At 35.4% G+C, this 26094-nt stretch overlaps 1 protein-coding gene across 1 annotated transcript in view; it reads right to left on the reverse strand.

Annotated features, from left to right (window-relative positions):
- Positions 1-1998: 1998 nt before the first annotated feature.
- Positions 1999-26094, reverse strand: part of LOC126967445 (dynein beta chain, ciliary-like) — a 135280-nt gene continuing 111184 nt past the window's right edge. The window contains exons 65-82 of the mRNA XM_050811910.1: positions 24015-24216; positions 23411-23541; positions 22703-22987; positions 20853-21108; positions 19594-19775; positions 17393-17524; positions 16833-16965; positions 16033-16259; positions 14234-14357; positions 13509-13645; positions 10640-10835; positions 9466-9639; positions 8901-8969; positions 7612-7794; positions 6493-6666; positions 4504-4652; positions 3160-3354; positions 1999-2189 (exon numbers count right to left, since the gene is read on the reverse strand). Of these exons, the coding sequence (XP_050667867.1) occupies positions 2090-2189; positions 3160-3354; positions 4504-4652; positions 6493-6666; positions 7612-7794; positions 8901-8969; positions 9466-9639; positions 10640-10835; positions 13509-13645; positions 14234-14357; positions 16033-16259; positions 16833-16965; positions 17393-17524; positions 19594-19775; positions 20853-21108; positions 22703-22987; positions 23411-23541; positions 24015-24216 (3049 nt within the window). The 3' untranslated portion in view covers positions 1999-2089. The remainder of the gene's footprint in view (positions 2190-3159; positions 3355-4503; positions 4653-6492; positions 6667-7611; positions 7795-8900; positions 8970-9465; positions 9640-10639; positions 10836-13508; positions 13646-14233; positions 14358-16032; positions 16260-16832; positions 16966-17392; positions 17525-19593; positions 19776-20852; positions 21109-22702; positions 22988-23410; positions 23542-24014; positions 24217-26094) is intronic.

The following is a 26094-nucleotide window of genomic DNA, read 5'->3' on the forward strand; positions in this document are numbered from 1 at the left end:
TTTTTCCAGGAGTTTTAACTGTTGAAATGCCTGTTTCGTCGCAATAGGCAAGATGACAGTTTTTTGATTCCTCTTCTATAATATACACATATATAAATATATATTTCCAGAAAAAACTTTATTTCAACCACTAATAAGTTGTGACGTCAAAAATTGCATTATTATCATTCTTCTTTTAAATACGTGCGAAAGCGCTTGTAAGTGTCATGGTGACTGCGTATGACGTCACGCCTTAGTCAATGTCGCAGTTATATTGTCAAAGCCATAATATTACAATTTCACTAGTGATATTATAATAAAACGGTAGATTTGTCAATCGACATCATTTCTAACAATCTAACGGCCTGGTTTTAGTAACATTGTAATCTAATGGGGACACTTGTGTACCTATACTTTGCGCTTTACCAACACGAGCTGATGCTAGAGATCATGCAGGGGGATAAATATATTTACAATGTTAAACAAGTGTTGTAATATTTTGAGAATTAAATTTTTTAAATGTGTGGTAGTTGCAAAGAACAGTTGTGCCATTTGATATGATTTTTTTTGTATACTATCTTGTTTAAATGATATTATGTTAGTATCAGTGTAACTTTTCAATATATATGTTTGTGTATATCTATCTAAATACAAATACAAAATCATTTATTTCGCACTTTACATGTAAACAGTAACATTTTATGCTGACCCCAACGACTTGGCGTTGCCTGTCTCGTGGGTTACTAAAACTTATCTAATCAAATAAAGAAATAACCTAAAAGTAATAACTATACAAATATTAATTATGTCTATGTGTAGGTGAAAATGTATGAATTGTGTAGGTATATGTGTATTTGTTAGGAATCTATCTTAAGAAAATTTTCGGTTTCCTTATAGAATAGTTGTATTAAATGTTTTGCTATAAGCTTTTTAGACTTGAAGATGGAGTGTTCTTTAAATTTACATAGTTGGACCTGTTTATTATAAATCCCGGGGGTACAAAAAGGTTGGAAAGCGACATGCAAATGCAGTTTTGACAGTGGTAACAGGCAATTTGTATACTCGGCTTTAAAGCAAAGTATTGTACTCTATTGAGCTCAGAGCTGTTTAGTAGACATGGCCCGCTCAGTTTTCTGTCCACCCTTAACACGTATGAGGAGTACCTTTTCGAGTGGGTGATGAATTTTGACATTCAAATAGTGCGACTTCGTCCACGTAGATAAAGGGTTTTAAAAAAAATGGGCAAGTTTGGAATTGAAGATTATCAAGTGACAAAGTCCAGTACCCGCCCCTCAAGGACAACGATCCAGTAAGAGGTAATATCCATTAGGGTAACAGGCTTATTGGAGGAGTTGGAAAATTCCCCATTCAGGCTGCTTGTCATGGGGCTAGCTCCGTTAATGTTGAGGATCAATGATGAAACAATCTTACTGCAATGGTACAACTACCGTTCTTTCATTGAAGATTAGGACAGTCGAGCATAATGGTCACCGCCGTTATCATTCTTTTGCAACACCAGAGGAATCACCAGTGGGAGGCTCCTTTCCACCGGATGCCGGCTAGATTATACAACGGCGCCTTTTTTGCCGTGAAGCAGTAATGTGTAAGCATTATTGTTTCGGTCTGAAGGGCGCCGTAGCTAACGTAATTACTGGGCAAATAAGACTTAACATCTTATGTGTCTTATCAATTACCATCAGCTGACCGTTCTGCTTGTCTCGTCCCTTACTGTCGTAATTTAAATCACAGGATCGTTGCTGGCCTGAACTGTCTGTGCTCTTCTTGAAGGTATCCATTTCGTATCGTCTCGGAAACACCACGCAAGGAAACTCAAAGTTTCTTGAAATCCGCACTGCGGAGGAACGCCACACATTGAGATAGGGGGGATAATATTCAAGTTTGTGGAAACAAGAACCAGATCAAACTGTTCTCTGGAATACTCCTTATGTTAAGTGAAAAGTGAGGCCTCGATGCTACTCAAAGTACCTCCAATTATTAATGTTTAACATAAAAGTCAAATAAACTAAAATAACATTTATTATAAATACAAATAACAATTATTTTAAAATGTAAATTATCACAAAGTTAATACTATCAACCGAGATATTGTTCACACGCCAAGCAACAGGGCCACTCCAGCTAAAGTCCATCTAGTTGGCTTGTCTTTTGTCTTCAAGTTGAAAGTCCAAACAAATGTTGGTCCGCGCATGCTGGGAAGATAAAAAGCACAGTTAAAATTCAATTGCATCTTCTCTTAAAATAAGTAAACATAGGATGAATTATTATAGATATATTCTCTATAGAGAAATTCTCAGGTCTGAGGCCACGGACGAGTAAAAAAATAAGGACTCCGTGTCACCTTACATGACAGTGAGGCACCAAAACAAGCCGGTAATCGTGTAAATACATAGCCCCACGCATACACTAATACAAGCCAATCGGCCGCCATTATGAGATTTGCCATCGTCTGTGACAGATCAGTTTTCGTCAAAAGTGTAAAAATAATATAAAAGTATTTGTGGATAAATGATTATTTAAGGGAGAAAAAACTGGTAATATAACTGGTATACCCCGTAACCGCACATACACTAGCATAAAGGTGCTTCACTTGCTAATATCACAGCGCCGAGTCCTTTTTTTAATCGTCCGTGGTCTGAGGCATTCTATTTGGAATGGGTGGTAGTTTTTGACTATCAATAAGTGTTTTACCAGTGGGAAGCTTCTTTGCACAGGATGCTGGCTAATTTATAGGTACCACAACGGCGCCTATTTCTGCCATGAAGCAGTAATGTGTAAACATTTCTGTGTTTCGGTCTGAATGGCGTCGTAGCTAGTGAAATTACTGTGCCAATGAGACAGGTGACGACTGACGAGCGCAATTGTATTGCCGCTCAGAATTTTTGGGTTTTTCAAGAATTCTGAGCGGCACTGCATTGGAAAGGGCCGGGCGTATCAATTACCATCAGCTGAACATACTGCTCGTCTCGTCCCTTAAATATTTGAGTTCTTGAATACAATTATAGTATGAATGACCTTTTATGAAAGTTGAGCAGAAGTTATAATTATATTCAGCCTCAGAAAATATACTGAAGTAGCCAAATCTTTGAATATCATTATCCAACAAGGACTATTTGCTGACAATAATACATTTTCTTCTTCAAAAATAAAACAAGACTTTACCGTATTTTGTATACGGGACATTCGTATACATTTTTGGTATCCTGTTTATCTTGAGTCACGGCTTTGATATAGATGACTGGCATGATTGGGAACAGCTCCATCATGTAAGACTCCACAATACCACCAGTAGCAGTGTCCCAGCGGGCTCCTTCCATGTACAAGCCATGGATGTTTGCTCCTTCGCGTGGTGGAGCGCTTGAAAAAACAGCATTCGTTATAAAATAAATAAAATATTTTTATTATCGTTTCCAAGACGATACATTCTCAATGTCTTAATAAAGTCCCAGCCACTGTTCTGGCATTATCTATAAATAAATTTAAATGTTTTATAAAAAATGGCTCTGTTATAAATCCTATTACTGATTATTAGATTAGCAATAGCAATGACAATACAATATTTTATATTTCATTAAAAAGAGCACAAAAACATACTGGGAGAGTTTCTTGCACCGCTTCTTCTCTCTCAGAGCGCCATTTGATTCTGAAGCGATAGTAGTATCTTGTATATAAGAAACGACATCAAAACGAATTCTAAAGGAATCAATTTTGAGAAGAATATAAATGCCCTTTATGCCTTTAGCAGGCGGCGGTGATCACTTGATACCAAATCAGCTATCCATAGTTTATTTTCCTTATTCTATATTAGCCCCCAAAGTATTAAAGGGCACCATGCACAAACATATTTTGGTGGCATGAAATGGCCCCATGCGTTACGAAATAAATGAATTGTAGAAATGAAAATCTATAGTCAAACAACTTCGTGCGCGACTGTCCGTGGTAACAGACGGTGGCGGGGTACTAAAGCTGTCAGCGGGTAGCGGGCTATGGCAGTACCAATACCAGCCACCACCCGCTGACATCTTTACACGCCGCGGCCGTATAATAGTCACGTTGCGATACGCGCGCGAGTTGCAATATAATTGCGTTCAAACTCCTAATTACAGTTAGTGATGTACCCAGTGCATGTAGTTTCTATTAAATAAACTTAAAGTATATTAATAGTCCTGTCACGGTCGCCAGTTTTATGTTCAGTACTTGAACATAAATAAAAGATGTGCGAGTTTAAATGTATAAATTAAAACTCTTCTGTCTTCGAGAGCGGATCATTCGTAGACTGAACTATAAAAAAAGAATCACAGGCGGTAACATCTACTAGTTAACACATGACCGTTCGAGTGTCAAAATAATGGTTGAGGGACCTTTACAACCGGCGACCTTTTGTCTTGGCCTAAGAGGCACATTCAGTGATTATTGTAAATGTTTTCAGTAATTCATTTTAAACTTGAATATGGATCTCAAAGGTTCAACCTTACTATTGAACTCCAGCTGAATATAAATACTTACTTAAAGTCCCTTCTCTGCTTCTTGGTGACGTCACAGTTGAGACACATCTTGTCCAGCGGCCACTCATTCTTCCGCGCCGTCTGCTGCATGATGGCAGTCAGGAAGGACTGGGGATTGAAGAAGCCAGCGAGCCATACTGCAGGTGGCAACTAAACAACAGATTACATTAAGTAAAAAACCATCAGTTTAACTTTTATTTATTCACCGACACACCAACAGCATTACATACGAATATCATTATCTAAACACTACAAAAGACGAAACATTACAAAAAACACGGTCTTATACATAATGTGGAATGAGTGCCAGTTGCTGGTGCATACATCAGTCTCATTGGAAGGCATTAAAATAAATACAAAATAAAGTTCGACCTACAATTTTGACAAAGATTTGAAGCAAACTATTAAAATAATAGAAATAATAAAAAGAAGAACTATAGTTTGCATGAATATCAAGTAACATATTAATATTATTATTATTATTATTTATGAACAGACACGGTTGGTTCTTTTTTCAGCTTTGTCACTGAGTCATGAAAAATATCAAAATCTTTTATGTTATCTTTAAACACAAAAATCGTCACCTTTTTGCTCTTAATCGTGATTTTCATTATTATAAGACTAGAAATAAGGGATTGCTTGTAACTAATTCTAGTAGGCTTCATAAGATACATAATAGCTTTAAGGGTAAATGTATACACTTTTATAATATAGTCAGTGACTGGGTTCAGTCATAATCTATAAATAAATTGAAATGTTTTACTAAAAAAATGACTCTGTCGTAAATCCTACTACTCCACAGCTGAATATCATTATTTTATAGCAACAGCAATGACAATACAATATTGTATATTTGATTAAAAGAGCGCAAAAAAAATGCTGGGAGAGTTTCTTGCGCCGTTTCTTCTCTCTCAGAGCGCCATTTAATTCCGAAGTGGTAGTAGTATCTAGTATATTAGAAATTACATCAAAAATAATTCTAAAGGAATCTATTTTGAGAAAATAAATGCCTTTTATGCCTTTAAACTTCAATTTAATTGTAGCATAATTAAAAATATAATCAGTGAAACAGAAAGCATGTCATTTCTGTTTTAACATTAAAAATAGCTACACGTTGTAGTAGTTGTGTCTAAAACCGTTGCAGTTTTCGATTATGTATTGTAAACATTGACCTCTACTATTACAGCCCATACAGCTGTATTTGTTATTTAATAACTAGCTGACCCCGCAAACGTTGATTTGCCATATAAATTATTTTTGGTCGAACGTTTCTAGAGATATCGTAAATTCGTGGGTGATTGAGTGCGTGGGTGGGATCGTGACACGACAAATTATATATGTAAAGTTCCTTGAGCTTTAACGAATCTATTACACAAGATTTCATGGAGATCGGTCGAATATGTCGGTTTATTTAGGAACATACAAACAAAGTGTGTTTGTCTCTTAAGATCAATTGTCAGAGCCATCTTTGTAAGATTTTTACAATATTGTTCTTTCTACAAAGGTAGAATAGAGCAAGGAATAAATACTTTTAATGATTTTGCTTTGTTACGGTAAAGAAATATAACTTCTTGCGTGTATACATAAGTACACACATACTTTTTTTTCTCTATGCTACGAGTGCACGGGCCAAAGAATGGTTAGTGATCACACTCGCCCATTTAATGTTGCATCTCCAGGGGAACAGGAGTAAAGGTGCTTATTCCTTGCGTCGACTGTCGCCTATTGATACATACAGTACATTGCTGCGTACTCTCGCTCCGGACTCATAATGAAAAATTGCATTTTAGATAGTTTTTACACATAGATATACTGAAATACACGAACATATTCACGCGTTGTTTTACGCAGCTTAGACTACTACGCAGTTTTACGCACCACTTACTCGCCGATAGTCTGTACTCTGTATGTCACCTGTGAGGCGATATGTTTAGTTAAGTTCATCAATGCAGTGTACAAACTGTTGGTATGAATCCAAAGTCCTACTCACATTAAAGTCACCGGACCAGTTCTCCAGCTCAGTCAATCGAAGGCACAGGTCGGCGAACCAGGCTGCTAAGCCCAGCAGGCTTGGATACGCGAGCTTCGTCCAAGACTCGGGCACGTTATCCATGAACAGTGACTCCATCAGGTCTTCCATGTCACTGCTGATTGTTAACTCACCCTGCAAATGATTTTGTATAAAAATATGTTGTATTTTTTTTGGATGTCGGTGGCGCAAAGTCTATATTAGCCGTTGCCTTCCTCAACTTCCCGCATCAAGAATTAATATGGAAGATTATTATTATCTTTTAATACTTCTGTACGAATGTTGACAGACTCCTCCTAAACGGCTGGACCGATTTTGATGATTTTTTTTTAGTGTTCCAGTGTATTTGAGATTGTTTGAGATTCTTGATATAGTCGACATATAAATCTCCTACGTATGTCAGTGATCTTCTCGTAACTGCTGGACCGATTTTTCAAATTTAACACACAATGAGCCCAGGACAAGGTCTATCGGATCCGCTAGTTAATTATGATTATTTTTATTTTAAGTCAGAAAATTATATTAATGTTAAGTGACATTGATATTTCTGCAATATAAGACGGTAATATATGACTGGTGGAAGATTAGGTAGCGGAGAGCGCGTCAAAATTAATACTGCTGTTGCGACACTTGATCCCAATATTATCGTGGCGTTAAAAGTACTTTTACCTTAAATTATTTAAGTGCAAGTGTTAAGATATGAGACCAAGTGTTAAAAAATGGCAATATTCTTGATTGAGTGGATCCCCAACCAAAACAGTATCATCAAAAGCTTAGGATTTTTCTGCTTTCAACCATCAATGCTTTTAACCATGAAAGAATTTTTCCAAGGAAAAGACGACTGAGGAGAAATAATCTGTTAATTGTGCAATCAAACAACAAATCAAAATAAAATGAGGTAAAGTCAAAAAATACCCGCGTCATGCGAAGAAAAAACATATCTTTCGTAAATAAATGTTTCATTTCATAGATTACATTCTAATTCAATCTGAGCTTGATTTTATTCTTATTTAATTTCGTGGTACATATTTTTCTTTTTTCTTAAATACAAATAACCTGGTTGGAAACGCCAAATATTACCTTCAAACCAAGTTCAAGTTCTTTGAGTGATCTTCTGATCTCCCCCATCAGCTTATTCATACGTTCACATTCCTGGAGAGCCACAATGGTGTACGGCGTGAGTTCCTCCACTTTTCCCATCAATTCTTGCAAATTAAATGGCTCCGGCACTCTGTCTAGGATGTCGTCCAGGATGAAGCGAGCCTAAATTAATTAATTAATACAGCATTTGTTAAATCATAAGCTTAGTATACTACCGTTATGGACAAACCCAGTCTGAAAGTGAGATAACTATCCTTACATTAAAACCTAGGTGTGGAAAAGAGACGGCATAGGTGAAGCAATGTAGTGTCCATTAGTCTCCTGTCAAATTGGAACGCGATTTAATTTGTGTTTTTATCGTTATTGATCTGTGTCTTAACGGATAACGGAGAGGTCGCGGGCTAGAGTTCCGCATCGTTCATAAATTTTGTTTTCAAATTTAATTTGTGTGATTATTATTACAGTTTATTTTATTTATTATACATGTTTATGTGTATTATTGCAAAAACGCCATAATGCTTAAATAATAATAATAATTTTGATTAATTATGTATTAATATCATTACTATTCATAATACCCTATTAAAGTGTCAACATAACAATATCTACAGCAACATACAGAAAAACGAAGCGTTTAGAGGAGATATACAATCATTAAGAGATTGATAGTTTACAGTTAATGTGTTATCTAACTCATAACAAAACAAGTATGGCATAGTAACCTCTATGTGTTGTTATACTTGATTTTATATGCAATTTCTAATGTTAAAAACAAAAAAAAAGACACGTGGCCTGATTGAAAATTTGTAAAACAGTCGTTGAAATTATGAATGAATGAAGTTCTCGTACTTCTTCTTTTACCAGAAGGAGGCTCCTTTACACAGGATGCCGGCTAGACTATAGGTAACACAACAGCGTATATTCTATTCTAATATATATATTGTGCCGTGGAGCAGTAATGTTTAAGCATTATTGTATTTTAAGAATCCTGAGCGGCACTGTATTGTAATGGGCAGCTGAACGTCCTGCTTGTTTCGTCCCTATTTGTCATAAAAAAAACATCGTCATCGTCAACGGACCAGTGGTTGAATCATTATGATTGCGAATGTCGAGGGATCGAGTTTCAGCCGTGAAATATTTTTACAGTTAAAGTCGAAACTTGATTATTCTGACTGATAAACATTTTAATATTAAATTATTGGAATAGTTCTTTTTGTGTACGATAGCGCAATAAATGAATATTGTATTTAACTTTAATTTTTTCTTACCATTTCTTCTTTTGTAGCACCTCCGCCTGCTTGAGCTCCTGTGTCTCGAGGTTGCATTTCAAAAACAACCTAAACGTGAACATAAAGCTATTTAAAATTTAATAAATCAAAATTTTACCACTTTTTAGCCACAGCCTGAGAGTTGAAAGAAGCATACAAGATTTTATCAACGATACGTCACTCGAATGGTTGGCTCAGTTGGAACGCGAGAGGTCGCTGGTACGAGTCCCGCATCGTTCATAAAGCTTTGTTTTCATTTATACTTATGTAATTAATCCCACAAGTGAGGTGTATCACTTTAAAAACATAACAAATTGTTAATAAAACAAACTTTAACTTACTTCATTAAGTTTAAATTTGGTTCTCGTACTTGTAATTAAATTAGTGTAAAAATGTATACTGATTTAAAGAATTAAACCATATTATTTATAGTTCATATTTTTCTATATATCAAAGTATCGCTGTAATAATTAATACAAACGGTATGCCATTGCTATAAAACGACAAATAGAAAATTATTCGGAATTTAGTTTAGCAGCTTTATAATCCAAATATAAATAAATACCTTAAAAAGCCTTTCAGAGACTGTCGTTAAGTATCCAATTTCTGCATTCGGATGTAGACCGTAGAGGTACGGCGTCTCATCAGGAAGAAAATCATCAATATATTGGTGATACCCAACATAATCAGAGTTAGGAGGTGATATGAAGCCTTGGGCCAGCTGCAACTCCCCGTCAACCTGTAATAAATCTTATATATAAAATTCTCGTGTCACAATTTTAGATACCTTACTCCTCCGAAACGGCTTTACTGATTTTTACCAAATTTTATATGCATATTCAGCAGGTCTGAGAATCGGCTACTATTTATTTTTCATCCCCCTAAATGTTAAGGGTAGACACCTAAATTTTAATTTAATGTTTTTTACTTTTTTTTGTTTTTATTTTTTTATGATACAGAATTAAATAATAAATACAACCCTAAATTTTCAACCGTCTACGATCAACCCCTATTTTTGTATCGCGATTTTTATATTATTCTGTTCCATCCACAAATCCGCTATAGGGTTGCAAGATGACAATGGATCAAAACTTACAATAATCGTAGTACGATAAATTTGGCATATTTTACGAAATAATTCTTAATATTGAAGAACAACGTCTGTCGGGTCAGATAGTATATATATTAGAGATATACACCTATATATTGACTCATCACGATATCTCTGGAACCATAAGGCGTAGAGACTTGAAAGTTAGGGATATTCCTTTCGCTGAGTAGAGGTCAGCTGAGAACGGATTTTACGAAATTCCATTCGCAGGATTTCTTTTTTATTATCTACAGAACAACGTCTTTCGGTTCAGCTAGTATAATATAAAGTGTGATAACCTTATGAATCTCCCCATCTTTTAATGAAAACCATATTTAAATCAGTTCAGTAGTTTTTGAGTTTATCGGGAGCAGACAGAAAGCGGCGAGGAAGACTTTTACATAGTTTAGTATTGATTGATTATCACAAGACGTTTAACAGGGTAAACTACGATTTCGATAAATTAATTTCCTAGACAAGGCATTACACAGAATCCAAAGTTGTAGTACCCATAATCCAGCCGGCTTCCTGTGCAAAGGAGCCTTCCACTGGTATTTCTGGAGCTCACGTTTTCAAAAAATTACTGGCTAGGTTGTTACTTAGTTGGGTAGTTTGGTGCCACCAGTACTTATAACAAATTTCAATTTACCAATTCTGGTTGCATGTATTCCAATAAGAAGGTTCGACAAAGTCTCCTGTCCCAATCGTCTGTAATGTGTCCTCCGTACATTATTTCTCCAAACAGGTAACGAAGGTCTTCCCAGGGTACACGTGGGTTCGCCTCCAAATAATTATACAAAACGTATACACATATAGTTAGATCGCCGAAGTTAAACGGATACACTCTGAAACAAATTATAAACAGCAGCTTGAGTAAGGGCTTAGAGCGGCTAGGGATAGAATTTTACAGGTATATATAAGTCAAATATACCGGCTGTGTCGTCAGATTTAGTAATGTTTTTATGAGAGAATGAGACAACACGTTCACCAGGCAATGCTGCGCAGGATTATTGAAAAACCCTACATTGTGTAAATTGTGAGCGGCCATTGACATCAATGATGTTATATACAATAAAGACGTAGATATCGCACTAGCGCGCGCAAAATGTTGCAGACAAATTCAGACAATTGTCGTAATTTCATTTAGTCGGCTAATAGCAGCGAGCTAAGCGGAACGTTTTCGTGGCATGACAGTAATAATCTAAAATGCCAACCTGTGTATTAAGAAAACGTAAAAACTATGTTTGCAAGATATATTAGTGGAGGTATTTCGTACCGTACGAAATTATAAGAAAGAACGTCGTATTTGTATTTTATCACGATTTTATTTCTTATTTACAAATAAATCTCGAATTATTAACGTGGTGGTTCGAGCAAGATAGAGAATATGATGTCAACTGCAGCGCGACAAGGACAAATAGTATGTGTCATAGATTAATCAACCAGAAGTGAAATCGTAGGCAGAATACATAACGTTCGTAACCGCTTGATTGCTGAACTTGAGTTTTCTTGTTAGTTAGTGAGCGTCTTTCTTAAATAATATTATGATGATTATAATAAGTTCTGGCTTTCAAAGTCTTATAATAAAGGTGGTATAGAATGAGATTAGTAATAGCAGGCTATTTGATATTTTATTAGTACTTAATCTTGGAATGTATGTAACGTACCAGGAGATCTACTCGCAAAATCGACAACGACACATTATAAACGATACGATAATACTCCGAATATACCGCAACTACCCTGTCTGCTGCGTGATGATCGAGGTAGTATATTTTAGGAAATGATGTAAAAAAGGCGTTGTTGCAGTGAATGTAATACGAAATTTAATATATTTTAATAAACAAGTGCGTATAGCTGAACTATCAAACTACAAAAACAAGTTTTAGGGTAGGTAGCGGACGTAGAAAGTAAGTGCTATCTGCTTGCGTAGGAGTTTTTTCAGTAACACTGCCCTTTCGGTATATCCCTTGCTAACTGCAGAAGAATCAATGGATCATTTTCTGTATCCCCCATTATCTTATTGTAATAAACCCTCAACAGAAATACATTCATAAATAATATAATATATAAGAAATAATAATTGTAAACTTAAAACTTTTTGGGAGCCGTCGTTAGTAAAATTGTAAAAATGGAACCCTTATTGTTAATACATTTCGGTTTTGTTTTGATATATCTGTATGTTTTTTATTATTTTATGTACAAATAATTTATATCATCATTATGGCTCTATATTATAATCAATATTAAATATATTTTTTTTAAAATCAATAACACCTAATTTACCTAATTTAAATGTAGTTTTATTACTAATGACTTTTATTACATGAACTCATGAATTAATCGTATTTTAGACATAAATCACGCTGTACGGTAAAAATCATATCTGGTGAATGATTCTGTGTTTTTGCTATGCAAATACGAAGCAATTAGCAAATTAGACTTATCTCTTTTTCACTTGCGATAATTGCATTTACTATCCTTCTTTGACGTGTTAATCGTAATGTAGTGTGCTATTGCAATGTTAAATTATTCATGTGTGCGTTTGTGTATCATTTACAAACACCGAATTTTGTCTAGGTAACCTATCTATACTTTCAAATATCATTGATTGACATACAATAAACAACTATCCTCACAATCACGCGTGCGTCATCAAACTCTGTTTACGCGTCTATGAGGCTGAATTGTAGTTCAGTTTTGTTTCGACCGCGCTTTGATTGTATTCAAACACGCCACGCAATGACAGAGTGTTTGGTGAAAAAGCTTCAGGTAAGAGCCCCTTGACGTTTTAATCATCGCTGATTAATTACGTTTCAAATGCTAAAAATGTTCTCGCCTCGTGTTCGCGTTCAAGCTTGTAATGAGCGAATTTGAACATTACTGCCACTAAATAAAGTGTTAATTTGAATGAATGTTTTGATGATATCTGTATACGTTTGTGAAGCTATAATAGGAGTCTAGTTGTTTACTGTGCGTCACTGTCAGTAGGCCAGTAATTTGACTAGCTATGGCGCCTTCCTTCCCTATATAACACAGAACCGCCGTGGCACCCGTGGGACTCGTCTAAGCCGTCCGTAGTCTCCCACAAATAATTTTTCAATATAATATGATATACTTGAGATATGTTAGCGAGGACTGTGAATAAATATAAATTAAAACTTGAATAAAACATTACAATGGTTAAATAAAGCATGAAGATCTAGTTCCTAGTTTTTCATCTAGTTTCGTGAATCGCTACGAAGGTAATGCACTAAACCAAGTAAGTCTTGATTTTAACTTTATAATCGTTACAATCACCGAATAATCTACATCCTTTCATTATAGCTATGGAAAAACCCCAAAAGCATTTCGTCGCCAATCGAATAGTAGCCACTCTTAGGCTAAGTATATTTCGGTTTTTGTTTCAGATAGATTTTCATGTGTTAGGTGACCAATTATAAGATTCCTTGTTCATCTGTTGAAGGATTAAAGTGACAAAAGCTAACATGAAAATACAATGAAAATGGTAATTGTACCTGTTCCAGCCTTGAGGCCCGAATTTCCTTCTTTCTGCAACAACAGCATGGAAATAGCACAGAGAAAAGAGTATGGATTTGAACTCTGCCTCTTTGCTACACATCTCTAGAGTTTCCTGGCTGAAGTTATCGAGAGCCTGAAAAGTATTCTTTATATAACACATGCAGACGGGACTCATTTATAATAGAACATGAAAATTCACCTGATAGTAAGACATGAAAATTCATTCACCTTTAACAATTTATATTTCATGTCAATTCAATCATTGCCAAAACAAATGGCGATCAAGAAAGAAGAAACAGAGCAGGATCCTCTCAAACTGTTCTTTTTAACGCTATTTAAATAATATTACCATAACATTGCATAAGGTCCTGCTAAAAACTTCAAAATCTAGCCTCAGATTAGTTTATCCTTTAGTAAAATACCTGCAGAATAAGAATCGTACTACACTTCGGAGCACGTCCGTAAAGGCTGGCAACGTTGCTGTGATCCCTCTGATGTTACAGGAGAGTGTGGATGACGGTGATCACTTAACATCAGGTACACTCTTTTGACCTTCTCTTCCATAAAAATCTGATACCAACACATTCAATGGCGACATCATCCTAAGCAAATGCAGTACGCCAGATTAATCCGTTAAGACTTTAAAAGAGCTTCCACCCCAAGGATATTATTGGCATCATAGAAGCGGTAAAAGTTGGGTAAAGGACTAATATCAGCTTACCTTATGTAGATTCGCCCACATTCCGATTGGCGGCTCATTAGTAATTTTGATGGCAGATTCTAAAATACCTTGAGGTATAATATGATACGCAGGGTCACCTGCTGGCTCTGCGCTCAAAAATAATCTGAAGCAATTGCCATAATTTTAAAATTACAGTCAGTTCAAATATTTACTTAATGTAATACAAAAAGAGTTACGATTATTCAGATTTTTGAGGGGGTGATGGCCAAGTTGGAAATTACGAGACAAAGGAAAGTCGTGAAAGGAATCATTCCCTCGTTTTATAAGAAATCAATAACTGCATATTTTGTTTTTTAAAATTTATTTAAAACTTTTGACGGAGATCGACCCGAATGATACACTCTGTATTATTAAACCAATGGACTCTATTGCTGATAAGGATCAAAATTTTGGAAAGATATGTGTTGTTAAAAATGATAGGAAATACCAATTTTTTTGTTTTATTATTTTAACACGGAAGAAAATTCACCTCCTCTTCAATTTTTTTGTAAGAAAACCCTCCTGTGGCTTTTTGAGACACATACACAAAATTATTTAAGAGAGAGCGATGACTGTATGTCCATGCGTCTATGCGTCATGCTCGTGAAAAAAACCAAGGCAAGTTGGACTCAATACAAAAGAAATAATACAATACGAAAAACTCCGCATATTCATACAAGTATAACAAACATCATAACTTTTTTAAATACTTTATGAATTACATTCAAGACTACAGGGTTCGGAAAACGCCAGTTTAATTCGATAATTTTAATGACACGTCGAAACGTTACTTTTAATACGCCAGTAATTGTATCGCTTGGTATAAGTAGGTATCACACTGAATTGTATTACTTGTCTTTATCGCTCGGTTACTGATTGACCCCATGACTCAAAAAGTTTCTTTTTTTACCTGTAAGGATTCGTTTCGAACGTTCTCAAAAAAGGATAAACAAGTTGGTTACAAAACAGCGAGGTATGTCAAGTTAGGTTTAAATAACTTTTTTCTCATTAAGACCTATTGTCACTTACATGAGAAATTAATATTTCAACAATTAAAGTAGGTACTTACAAACAATGTTTTTGGCAGGTACAGAATGCAATACAATGTTAGGCAAATAGATAAGACATAAAACAACTTACATATGTTATTGAAACGTTTCATAATTATTGAGTATGTGCCTTTGAAGGCTCGCATTAAAAGAAGTAAATGTTTTGGCATTTCTTATTTCTGAGGGCAGGTTGTTATATATCTGAACTCCCTCAACGGTTATTGTCTATTTTCCATAGTTACTTCCATTGGTAGCTCAATATGACTAGCTCTTCGTGTAACAATTCTGGTTAAATTCTTTTTTTTAAAGAACGATGTGTTAACAAGGTCGCGAATTCTTTATACTGGTCGGTACCTATCTCGTGAAACTTTGACTTTCAATTTGGTATTTGTGTAAATATATTAAAAGGTATAATAAAAAGCATTTATTCTCTCAAAATTGATTCCTTTAGAATTCTTTTGCTACCACCGCTTCGGAAAGAAAGGGCGCTTTGAGAGAGTAGAAGTGGTGCAAGAAACTCTCCCAACATTCTTTTTGTTGCGCTCTTTTTAATAAAATATACAATTTTGTACTGTCATTGTAATTGTTATTGCTATTAAATAATCATAATCTAGTCCGATCACTTAGATATTTGCATATTGGAGTAGTAGGATTGTATGAATGCCTAAACAGTAGCTGGGACATTATTTTAAAAGTTGATATATACCACGAACAGCTCTCTTTTATATTAATATTTACAGTAAAACAAACCTATAGCTTTCAATGGGGTTCTCGAATGTTTCCTCCATTTTCTTTTCTAATGTTGCTAGCCACTTCGCGACCAAGTGTATGTTCTGTAATATAACCCAGTCGCCATTAACGGACGCTACACTCATGGCCTCTTCAGCCACCACTTCCTGCCCCTGACCAAGAGAAACGATATGGAAATTCTTTTTATCCACTGCAAATCCAATTTTACGTCCCAACTTTTCTAGATCCTGAAAAGTTAAAACAAATTTCACATTAACAAACATGAAAACTTAAAACTTTAAATATCTGATCTATATATAATATATAATCTGATCATAGGTATAATAAAATCGTAAAGTAGTAGTAGTAAAACCTATAACCCTGAATATTTTTTTAAATTATAATTGCTAAACTTTAAATAACAATTGCTGTGTGTTCTACAAACAACACTTAATCCAAAAAAGTACTGTAAAATAATTTTGACCGTAGTTCTCAGTCTGAGTATGTATGTCTGAGCAAAACCAATAGACTGCAATGACTCATAGACTAGAGGCTGGAACAACATATAGGCTTCATATAGCCTGTATGTTGTTCCATATATTGTCACACAGGCGTAGTAGAATTGCTGCTTTATACAGTCCACACTGTACATACATACGTTTGTACACATAATATTTACATGTAAACCAGTTTAGTAATGGTTAGATTCCACCCATGTATTTGTATGAAAGTGATGCACTTCCGGTCCATTTATCACAACACGAACTTTTAGAGAAAGTATAAAAGATCATTGCAGACTGATAAACAGTGAACATACATACTTTTAATGGATCCACGCCAGGCGAGAGAATGAAGAACATCGGCGTTGTTGAAGTACTTTCTAGATAAGATTTATCCAACGGTGGGGTACGAGCTTCAACATACTTTGTCCCCAAATTCTCCTCACAAAATGTCCTAAGATTCAAAATATAGTTAAAGTTCAAAGTATAGTAGAAGGTGACAAATGTTATTCTAATGAACGTGTCGAGTGACTGTATTTAAATATCTGTGTCTATAGAGTTGCTAGTGGCTTGCCAGTTCGACGTTTGCTGTGCGTTTGACGTTTTTTCCATTTCTTCTCTGTCCGGGTGTTACGCATGCATCAATAAAAGTTAGTTTTTGCATGATTTAAGAAATCGAGAAAATGATAATAGTCTAATCAATCACAGACAACCAATTTTTTATGAGTAAGATACATACAATCTTTCATTATATGCATGAAGAAAAAAGTTATTTTCACTTCAATTTTATCATAAGGTGCAGATTACCAAATTTTGTTTGATTCATTTGACTTTGTATAAACTACTAGTGTTTGTTGGTAGAAGCTATCATCATTACGTACCCTGATGCATACGACATACGGTCTGGTCTAAGAGCCCTCAAAATACAGAGCCTTTGTAACGGAGTCTTATTCTTCCACTCTCCTGGTAATTTATCTCTTTCTGGAGCTTCACCGTCCGTATATTTTTGCCACCTATAAATAATCTCTCAACATTATGTCTTATATTACCAATGGAACTCAACGACATTTGGCATATTTATGTGGGAATATAATTTATAACTACAAGAAGCTTAAAAAGGTGCACATTACAATTTACAAGACAATGTTTTTCTCATTCGAACCCATAAAAAATATATTGATTTTAAAACGTGTTAAAGTGACGACGGTTCAATAGATTACAATAATTATTCGACATTGGACAAAAGTAAAAGAAGCTTTGATTCGTTGAATGTCTATTGGCTTCTTTCAGAATGTAAATGGAATTTCAGCGGCATAAAACCTCTTTGCTGTTACAAAAAAAACTGTAATACCCGGTTATATTGAAAATGCTCTATTTACTCTCGTATAATTTGGAGTTAGGTACACACTTAACTTAGTAGGGATAATACTATTATGCACTAGTTTGTAATATTACTATGCACGTGTGTGCTGTAGTTTGGTTTATTATAATAATAATTTATTTCACTTATGGAGAACTTGCGTGTTCATGTCGAGTAACTTGAATGCTGCTCGCCGATGTTGATAACGTGCTAAGTTTCCTAAAGGAGATTCGTCGCTTAAAAATTCTTGAGGCGCGGTTGTATTTCCTCTTTAGAACTTTTCAGTTCGTATCTTTGCCCAGCGCCACAACCCAGATTCGATACGACTGTTTTTTCCACCCGGTACCCACCGGCACTGGGATCATCCCAAGGGAAACAAACCCTGCCCCAAGGGTAGGTTACAAGAAAGGAATGCATGTCAACAGATTTAGGATTGTCAAATCTGCTGACTTGTGGTGTTTCGTTGGTGTTATGCGACGCGGCCGTTGGATAGGTAGTACACTCCTACCAGACAATGGTCGAACGTTCTGATTTTTTTTTTTTTTTGAGGTGTATTCGTAGATGGGGATATCCACGTATGGGAGCCGCTTTGGCAACTCAACCAATCGGACAGACTATACGCCAAAGCAAGATTATTCTAAAATTATTAAAGTTCTTTTTGATGTTGTGAAAATAATGTGATATAACCTACTACTCAGTTATATCGAGAAAAAAAGTCGTTTGTAGGGTGCCGTATATGCTTTTACAACATCATCCAAGGTGGTAAGGCTTACTACTACAACACAAAATATGATTTTCAAAATCGAATGGGTGGTGGTAGTTTTTGAAATTCAATAAATAATTTTAAATGCTATTTTGAATAAATATTTTATGTATGAAATTGAAATGTATTATTAAAAAGTTGAAATTTAAAAAAAAATCTTCAAGTCAAATTATTACTACGATTATTTTTCCGCCATTTTTGTAAAACATTTTTATTTTTATATGAGCGGGGGCAAACGGGCGAGAGGCTCACGGGATGGGGAGAGGTGAGGCAACCGCCCATGGACATCCGCAACAACAGGTGTGTCAAGAAATGCGTTGCCGGCCTTTAAGGTATGCTTTTTGCTTGAAGGTCCCTAAGTCGTATCTGTTCGGGAAGACCGCTGCCAGTAGTTGATTCCACAAAGTGGCTGTGCGAGGCAAGAAATTTCGAACAAAACGCGCGGTTGTGGAATGCCAGACGTCTACGTGTTGCGGATGGTACTTTGCACGTTATGTCCGGTGGTGGAATTCGGCTGCTGGAATCAAGCCGAACAGCTCCTCTGAGCACTCCCCGTGATAAATGCGGTAGAAGATGCAGAGAGAACCCACATCTCTACGCAATGCTAGAGAATCAAGCCGATCGGAGATGACTTGATCGTCGATGATTCGAGCCGCTCTTCGTTGTATGCGGTCAAATGGAAGTACTGGGGAGCACCCGCCCAGAGGTGAGAACAGTACTCCATGTGAGGCCGAATTTGCGTCTTATAAAGTTGCAGGCGGTGGCTTTTAGTGAAGTACTGTCTCGCCTTACTGAGTACACCAAGCTTTTTAGAGGCCAGTTTGGCTTTCTCTTCCAAGTGACCACGGAACTGAACGTCACTCGATATATCGACGCCAAGTATGCCAATGTCCAAATATGTAGAAGATATATTTAATAAGTGATAAGTATAATTTTATGTAAGCATTAGCTTATCATACCTTTTCGTGGCTCCTTCGATGTCTCTGTCAAGGTTTTCAAAGGCGTCCATTTTAGATAGCGCTATAATCCCTCCCCATGAAGTATTGGACAACCACGGGTACGGAGAGTTCTCAGGTGCAACTGCATATTTTAGTAAGAAATCTAATTCCCTTAAATCTAGTTTTCCTTCTACTTGTAAAACCTTAAACAATGAAGAATTCAGTACATTTAATATATTCAGTCCGATAATTAAAAGTGCTAAGTATATTGCATTATTAGATCTACACATTTTAAGGCAAAGATATTATTTAGTGTCCAAAACTATAATTAGGATACTATATTCACTGATAAGGTTCGACAGGAGAGTTGTATGCTAAAGAAGTTACTAGCTATTGGCAGAAACGGATTTACATCTCTATCGCAGTCTTTTAATGTGTCGTACTGATTATCTCCACTATCTTTTTGAGCAGTGCCAATATACTGCGAGCACAGCAGAGGACTGCGAGATATGAAATAATTCAAGTGGACACAAGGAGAAATGATAATATGAATACATCATTAGCTGGAAGACGTCCACTGCTGGACAAAGACTTCCCCCAAAATAAAGTATTCAATTATTCAAAAATGTAGAACAAGAAGAAAGAATATTATAATTTACAGTGTGATGGAGCGATGATGATAACAATATGTACTTGTATGTATTGTTTTATGAGAAAAAGAGTCGAGATGAGCAAGATCTTCTATATGGTAAATGATATGCCCTGCCTTGTACAATATAGCTGACGCTCAGGATTCTTGTTTGTTTATATACGGCATAAGATGCTAAGTCTCATTAGCCCAGCAATTTCACTAGCTATGGCGTCCTACAAGCCGAAATCACAATGTGGGCAAATAACTGCTTCACGGCAGAAAATATTGCCACTGTGTTGCGATGCCACGCCAGCATCCTTCACAAAAAGCCCATTTTTTATGACAATACGGGAGGAGATGAGCTGGATGTTCAGCTGATGGTAATAAATAAGCCATGCCCATTACAATGTCGTGCCGCTCAGGATCCTTGAGCCACAAAATCTGATCGATACTATAATTGCGCTTGTCTCTTTGAGACATGTTGTTAAGTCTCGTTTGCCCAGCAATTTCACCCGCTACGGCGCCCTTCATACCGAAACACACGCGTCGTTGTGGTACTCATAATCTAACCGGCATCCTGTCCAAAGGAGCCTCCCATTGGTAGACCCTTCACCTAGTTCTACTAGTATGTTGACCTCCACAAACGAACCTGCAATGTAACAAGGAACAAGAATATGAGTTTATCTCTTTCAAACAATCCTCTGCTCGTATAGACGAATACAGCGAACGTGATGCTGTCGAGGAGATTCCGCACGCGACCATCTAATTCCTCCGCTGGCTCAGCAGTTGCCAGTGCTTCTTTAAATACAACGCTGTACGCTTTCAATGAGAATTGGTACATCGGGTTGATTTTGTATAGGTCGCTCAGGATGAAGTATAGCACCGACGCTCGGGTCGCAGCTCGCCTGGAAACATACTAACATTATACACACTAACATTATTATAGAACTAGAACTAGAACCACGGTTATATTGCGTCAGTTTTACGGTACGGGTTAATACTGTGGGGAAACTCCACTAATATTTCAAATGTTTTTCTGGCACAAAAAAAATGTATAAGAGCTTTATGCAATGTCAGTCCTCTAGAATCGTGTAGACCATTATTCAAAAAGCACCGTCTGTTAACGCTTACTGGTCTATATATATTAGAAATATGTATGTTCATTAAAAAACATGGTGAACTTTTTAAACCAGCAAAGGACTATTCCATATAATGATTAAGAGATCCAACTCGCCTTCTGATGCCATACTGTAGAACAGCGCTTCATCAAAATAACGCAAATGTTATGTGTATTAGGGTATTTAACCACCTTCCAAAGAATATTAGAGAGATGCCTAAAACATTAATGCATAAAAAATAAAAAATATGGTTAATAGATAAATGCTTTTATAGTTTGAAAGAATTCTTTAACCAAAAATAATAGCATTCAAATGTAATTTTTTGAGAGGTAATAAGAGGTAAAGAGGCAAACTAATGTTTATTTTATATTATATTATTGAATTAAAGCTATGTAATATGTATTAATGATGTATAAGTATAAATTTAATATAATATTCCAAAATTGACAATCAAATATTTGTATGCCGATATATTGGCGAATTGTGCTGTACACCAATTAATTGTTAACAACTATGTTACCACGATTCATACAAATAAATCATTTCATTTCAATAAAATATTTAAGTAGGGATAACAGAGAGAGTTGTCACACTGAAACATGCAGGGCAAGCCTATCAGCCATTGAGTTGGCATAGCGACATGCCATTCTGCACGGACGCACGCCAAGAAAGAGAAGATATTAGTAGGACTAGTTGTACCGAGAGACGTTGCTCTGTTCATAATACATAAAATACTGCTTTTTATGAATTTGTCAATAATATTTCATAGCATCAAGATTTATTTCGTAAAAAATGCTCCTTGTTATAATGAAATTGTTTCATAGCATAACTGTCAAACTGTGCGTTAATAAATTCTCTCATAGAAAATATGTCCATATAAAACAAATTTGGGAAATAAAAATAATTATGGGTCCCAAATCGAAACAAATCTCTTATTTCTCAAGTTGTACTAAACTGCACTCCATGAATTAATCCCCATAAAAATCCGTTCATAGAGTTCACTGGAAGCAAACATCAGGACACTGGATTTATATATATAAAGAAACATAGTAAAGATTGACGTCAATAAATAAAAAATACTCTTAGATGTATAAAAGATAATCATGGAAGACAAATCCATATTTATAAAAGACCTTAACTGTGGACCTTAGTGAGTTTACGTGAAATGAAATGCCTACGGCCAACTTTGGATGCGATTACAGGAGAAAATAATGGGCCGATAATCGAAATACTCATGTTTCTTGGCACCCAACAAACTATCTCATATTGTTTTAATGATTGGAAATATTTTATCTTTATGTCATCATCTTTATTTATCAAATTCTACCAAAAATATTCAAGTTACTAGTGTCAATATAAAAAGTAATACAACACATCTTACCTGTATCTCTCCCGAGCTTCATCAATTTTAACGGACGTAACTTTACCTTCTTCTACTTTTATTTCAATATCAGCTGCAGTCTTCTTTGTGGTTTCTAAATTAATAACTAAAGCGGAGTCACTCAGTATATCGGGACCCGCTGAAGATAACCGTTTCAAAAGATCATCTTCTAAGCTCTTAAGAGTAATTTTAAAATCATTTTGTTGTTTTGTGAGACCTGCTCTTAAACTTTCTAAATCAGGTCTTTCTGCTTTAACTACTTCACCCAGAAGTTGTTCTTCTAATCTGTTAACAAGGTACAATTTAAAGAAATTGTGTAAATAAATGATTTAATAATCTAAATAAAACACTTTTAAGGGATTAAAACGCGTGTAATTGTAACGGTTTTACATTAGATGTTTGCGTAAAAGTTACATTTTTATTTTAGTTAACCCGACGTTTCAAGACCTTTCCAGATCTCGTTTTCAGGGGGACTGTAGATGAAGTGAGTTAAAGATGGTATTTGTCATAGTTGTCATTATGAAGTTTAGCGCCATTTATTTCCTCGGAGGTGGCATTTGCTGTACACAGATGGTTTTTGGCAAAATTTTCTGACAGTGTCGTCTTCTTTTTTGGTATGTGTAGTTATGGGTTTTAATTTAGAGATTATTGGATCCCAGGTGTTAGATAATTTTAGATTTCGATTTAATAATCAACAACAATAGTTACCCATCCTTCGTTACAGTAAAGTTGATAAGAGTGCATTGGGCCTGCATTTCAGGTTGATAATGCGGATTTGCTAGTTTAGTTTGCAGAATCAACCGGAAATCGGGATGATAATCAATTTCTCTATCTCCGATCTGAAAAATAATGAAAATGTTGTACAAATTAAATTGTAAACAAAATTTATGAACGATGCGTGACTCGAAACAGCGACCTCTTGGGTTCAGAGCTGAGCGCTCTTCCACTGAGTCAACCATTCGAGTGACGTATCGTTCATAAATTTTGTTGTCTTGTTCAAGTCTCGGGTTTTGGCTCCATCTACATTACGGTTGATAACCTGCTGAACCCCAATATTTGCATACAAGGAAATTGCCTTGACATGTGGCTCTTTCAAATCGAAAAAGATTGTTATTTTTTTTTTAAGTGATAGCCCTCACTTCTGTGATTGAAAACACAAAATCGCGGGTTCGAGTCATATCATTTTAATATCCCGCATCGCATAAATTTTGCTTACGAATTTGATTTGTGTAATTAATCCAAGAAGTAAGGGTTAACATTTTAAACAAGCAAAACTGAAAATGTTTAAAACAATCAATGACGAAAAATATACCTTCAAAACTTTTCCTTTTCTTATCAGCACTCGTCCAAGCAAAGGCTCAAGAACAGCGTCAACACTTTCGCCAATATTTTCTAATAGAACCACATCACCATTGCTTACTGCTCTCTCAATACGATCCAGATAATTTCTCTGTGTTAATCGGATCACAACCAATGCATCTCCATAGCGCGATTTAATCCATTTTATACCTTGCCTGTGACAAATGCTTGTAAATTTAAAAACAATAAGAAGGTATTGCACTTTCAATTATGGAGCACTAAAAGAGGCGTAACTGTGAATAGATCTACGGCTCGAAAAGAAACATTTATAAATCAAATCAAATCAAATCAAAATCAGTTTATTCAAGTAGGTCATGAAAATGACACTTATGAATGTCAAAAAAAAATATTTTTCTGATTGAATTTACCGCTACTTCGTAAAGGGTTGAGCTAATGAGAAGAAGTAGCAAGAAACTCATTGCCACTCTTTTATATCAAGATTTACAGATCATTTCAATTACAATATGATATGTAAAATGTAAAATGATGCAACAAACACACTCAAACGTCAAATAGTCAAAGTCGAGTAAGTCAAAAAAAAAATGTAAATTAATACAAAAGTTATTGAGTACAGTAGCTGCATCATCCACATACACCATAAATCAATAAAGGTATTCTGTGAGCATTTTATAAGCGATTATAAATAAATAAACATGTATATATCCATACATATATAATATATTCACAATAACTTTTAAGAATCTGAAACCGAGTCCCCGGCAACAGGATCATCCCGCCACCACAAGCAGCGCCCGTTCACGAGCATGACGCATGAGCCAGCCATCGCCTCCCTCAACCATATTTTAGGGAAGGGGACGACCCGTCCCATGTCGCCGCCACAAGCAGTGACATTTAAGCGAGCATGATGAAACCTGTTACGAGAACTCAGCAAACAACAATAAAATAATCCTAATACATCCATATAATCCTACATATCATGCAATACTCACCAAATACCTCTACTTACAATTTGACAATTCTGCTTAAACTTGTAATTAATATTATATTTTAACTAACAGTAATTAAAAGCACAATCCTTTAGGGTAATCTAATCAAAATCACCTTATTCAGGCAGGTCAAGGAAATGACTTTTCTTTTTATATCCACCTCCATTGAGGGTTGAGCTTTAATAAGAAGTGGCAAGAAACTCTTTGTGGCAATCACTCACAAATCATTTCAGTTACAATATAATATGTAAAGTGATGCAGCAATTATACTCAAACCACAAATACTCAAAAAAAAAAGAAATGTAAGTTAATACGTAAAAAACAAGAGCTATTGAGTACATTCACGGCCGACTACTACTGTATCAATAATAATACCAGGCCATGGTACAGTAGATGCATCAATTCACACACACCGTAAGTAAATAAAGGTATTTAATTAAGGTAGCGACCATTTTATTAGCAGTTATAAAATATATAAATTTTTAATTTTAAAAGCATGAGGTAGAGTTTCCGGCTACAGGATCATCCTACCATGTGCGAAAATATTATATATTCATATTATATAATATTTTCGCACCTTCCGGGATTCGTACCCAAGACCTGCTTGTGGTTAATAAATCATTGTATTTGTTGGATGCAATTACTTATTGTGACAATAATCACGACCATCATGTTCACGAAGCATACTTACACAAACAATGAATTCAAGCTCTAAAGGTTAATGTATCCAATATACGATATTTTATATTTATACACTAAATTCTTTATTACTTTTTATGAAATAGTTTAATTGATTTCAACACGACTTATATATTGGATGCACTTACTGATTTGTTATGTATTTTACAGCCATTGTAAAATACTCTATTTGACTGAAAAGAGTGGCCGTTGAGTTTCTTATAATGTTCTTTTCACGAGCTCAGCTTTTTGCGAACATATGGTAAATTCAGTAAAATTTGTAGTGACGATTCAACAGCGCTCAGTTTAAGCCTAATTGAATAAAGTTTATTTGACTTTGACTTTGACCCCTAGTCTAGTAGACAAGTCCAGTGGATTGGTGCAAGCGGTCGTCAATAAATAATCTGA

Source organism: Leptidea sinapis, chromosome 13, assembly GCF_905404315.1.
Source record: "Leptidea sinapis chromosome 13, ilLepSina1.1, whole genome shotgun sequence".
Lineage (NCBI taxonomy): Eukaryota > Metazoa > Arthropoda > Insecta > Lepidoptera > Pieridae > Leptidea > Leptidea sinapis.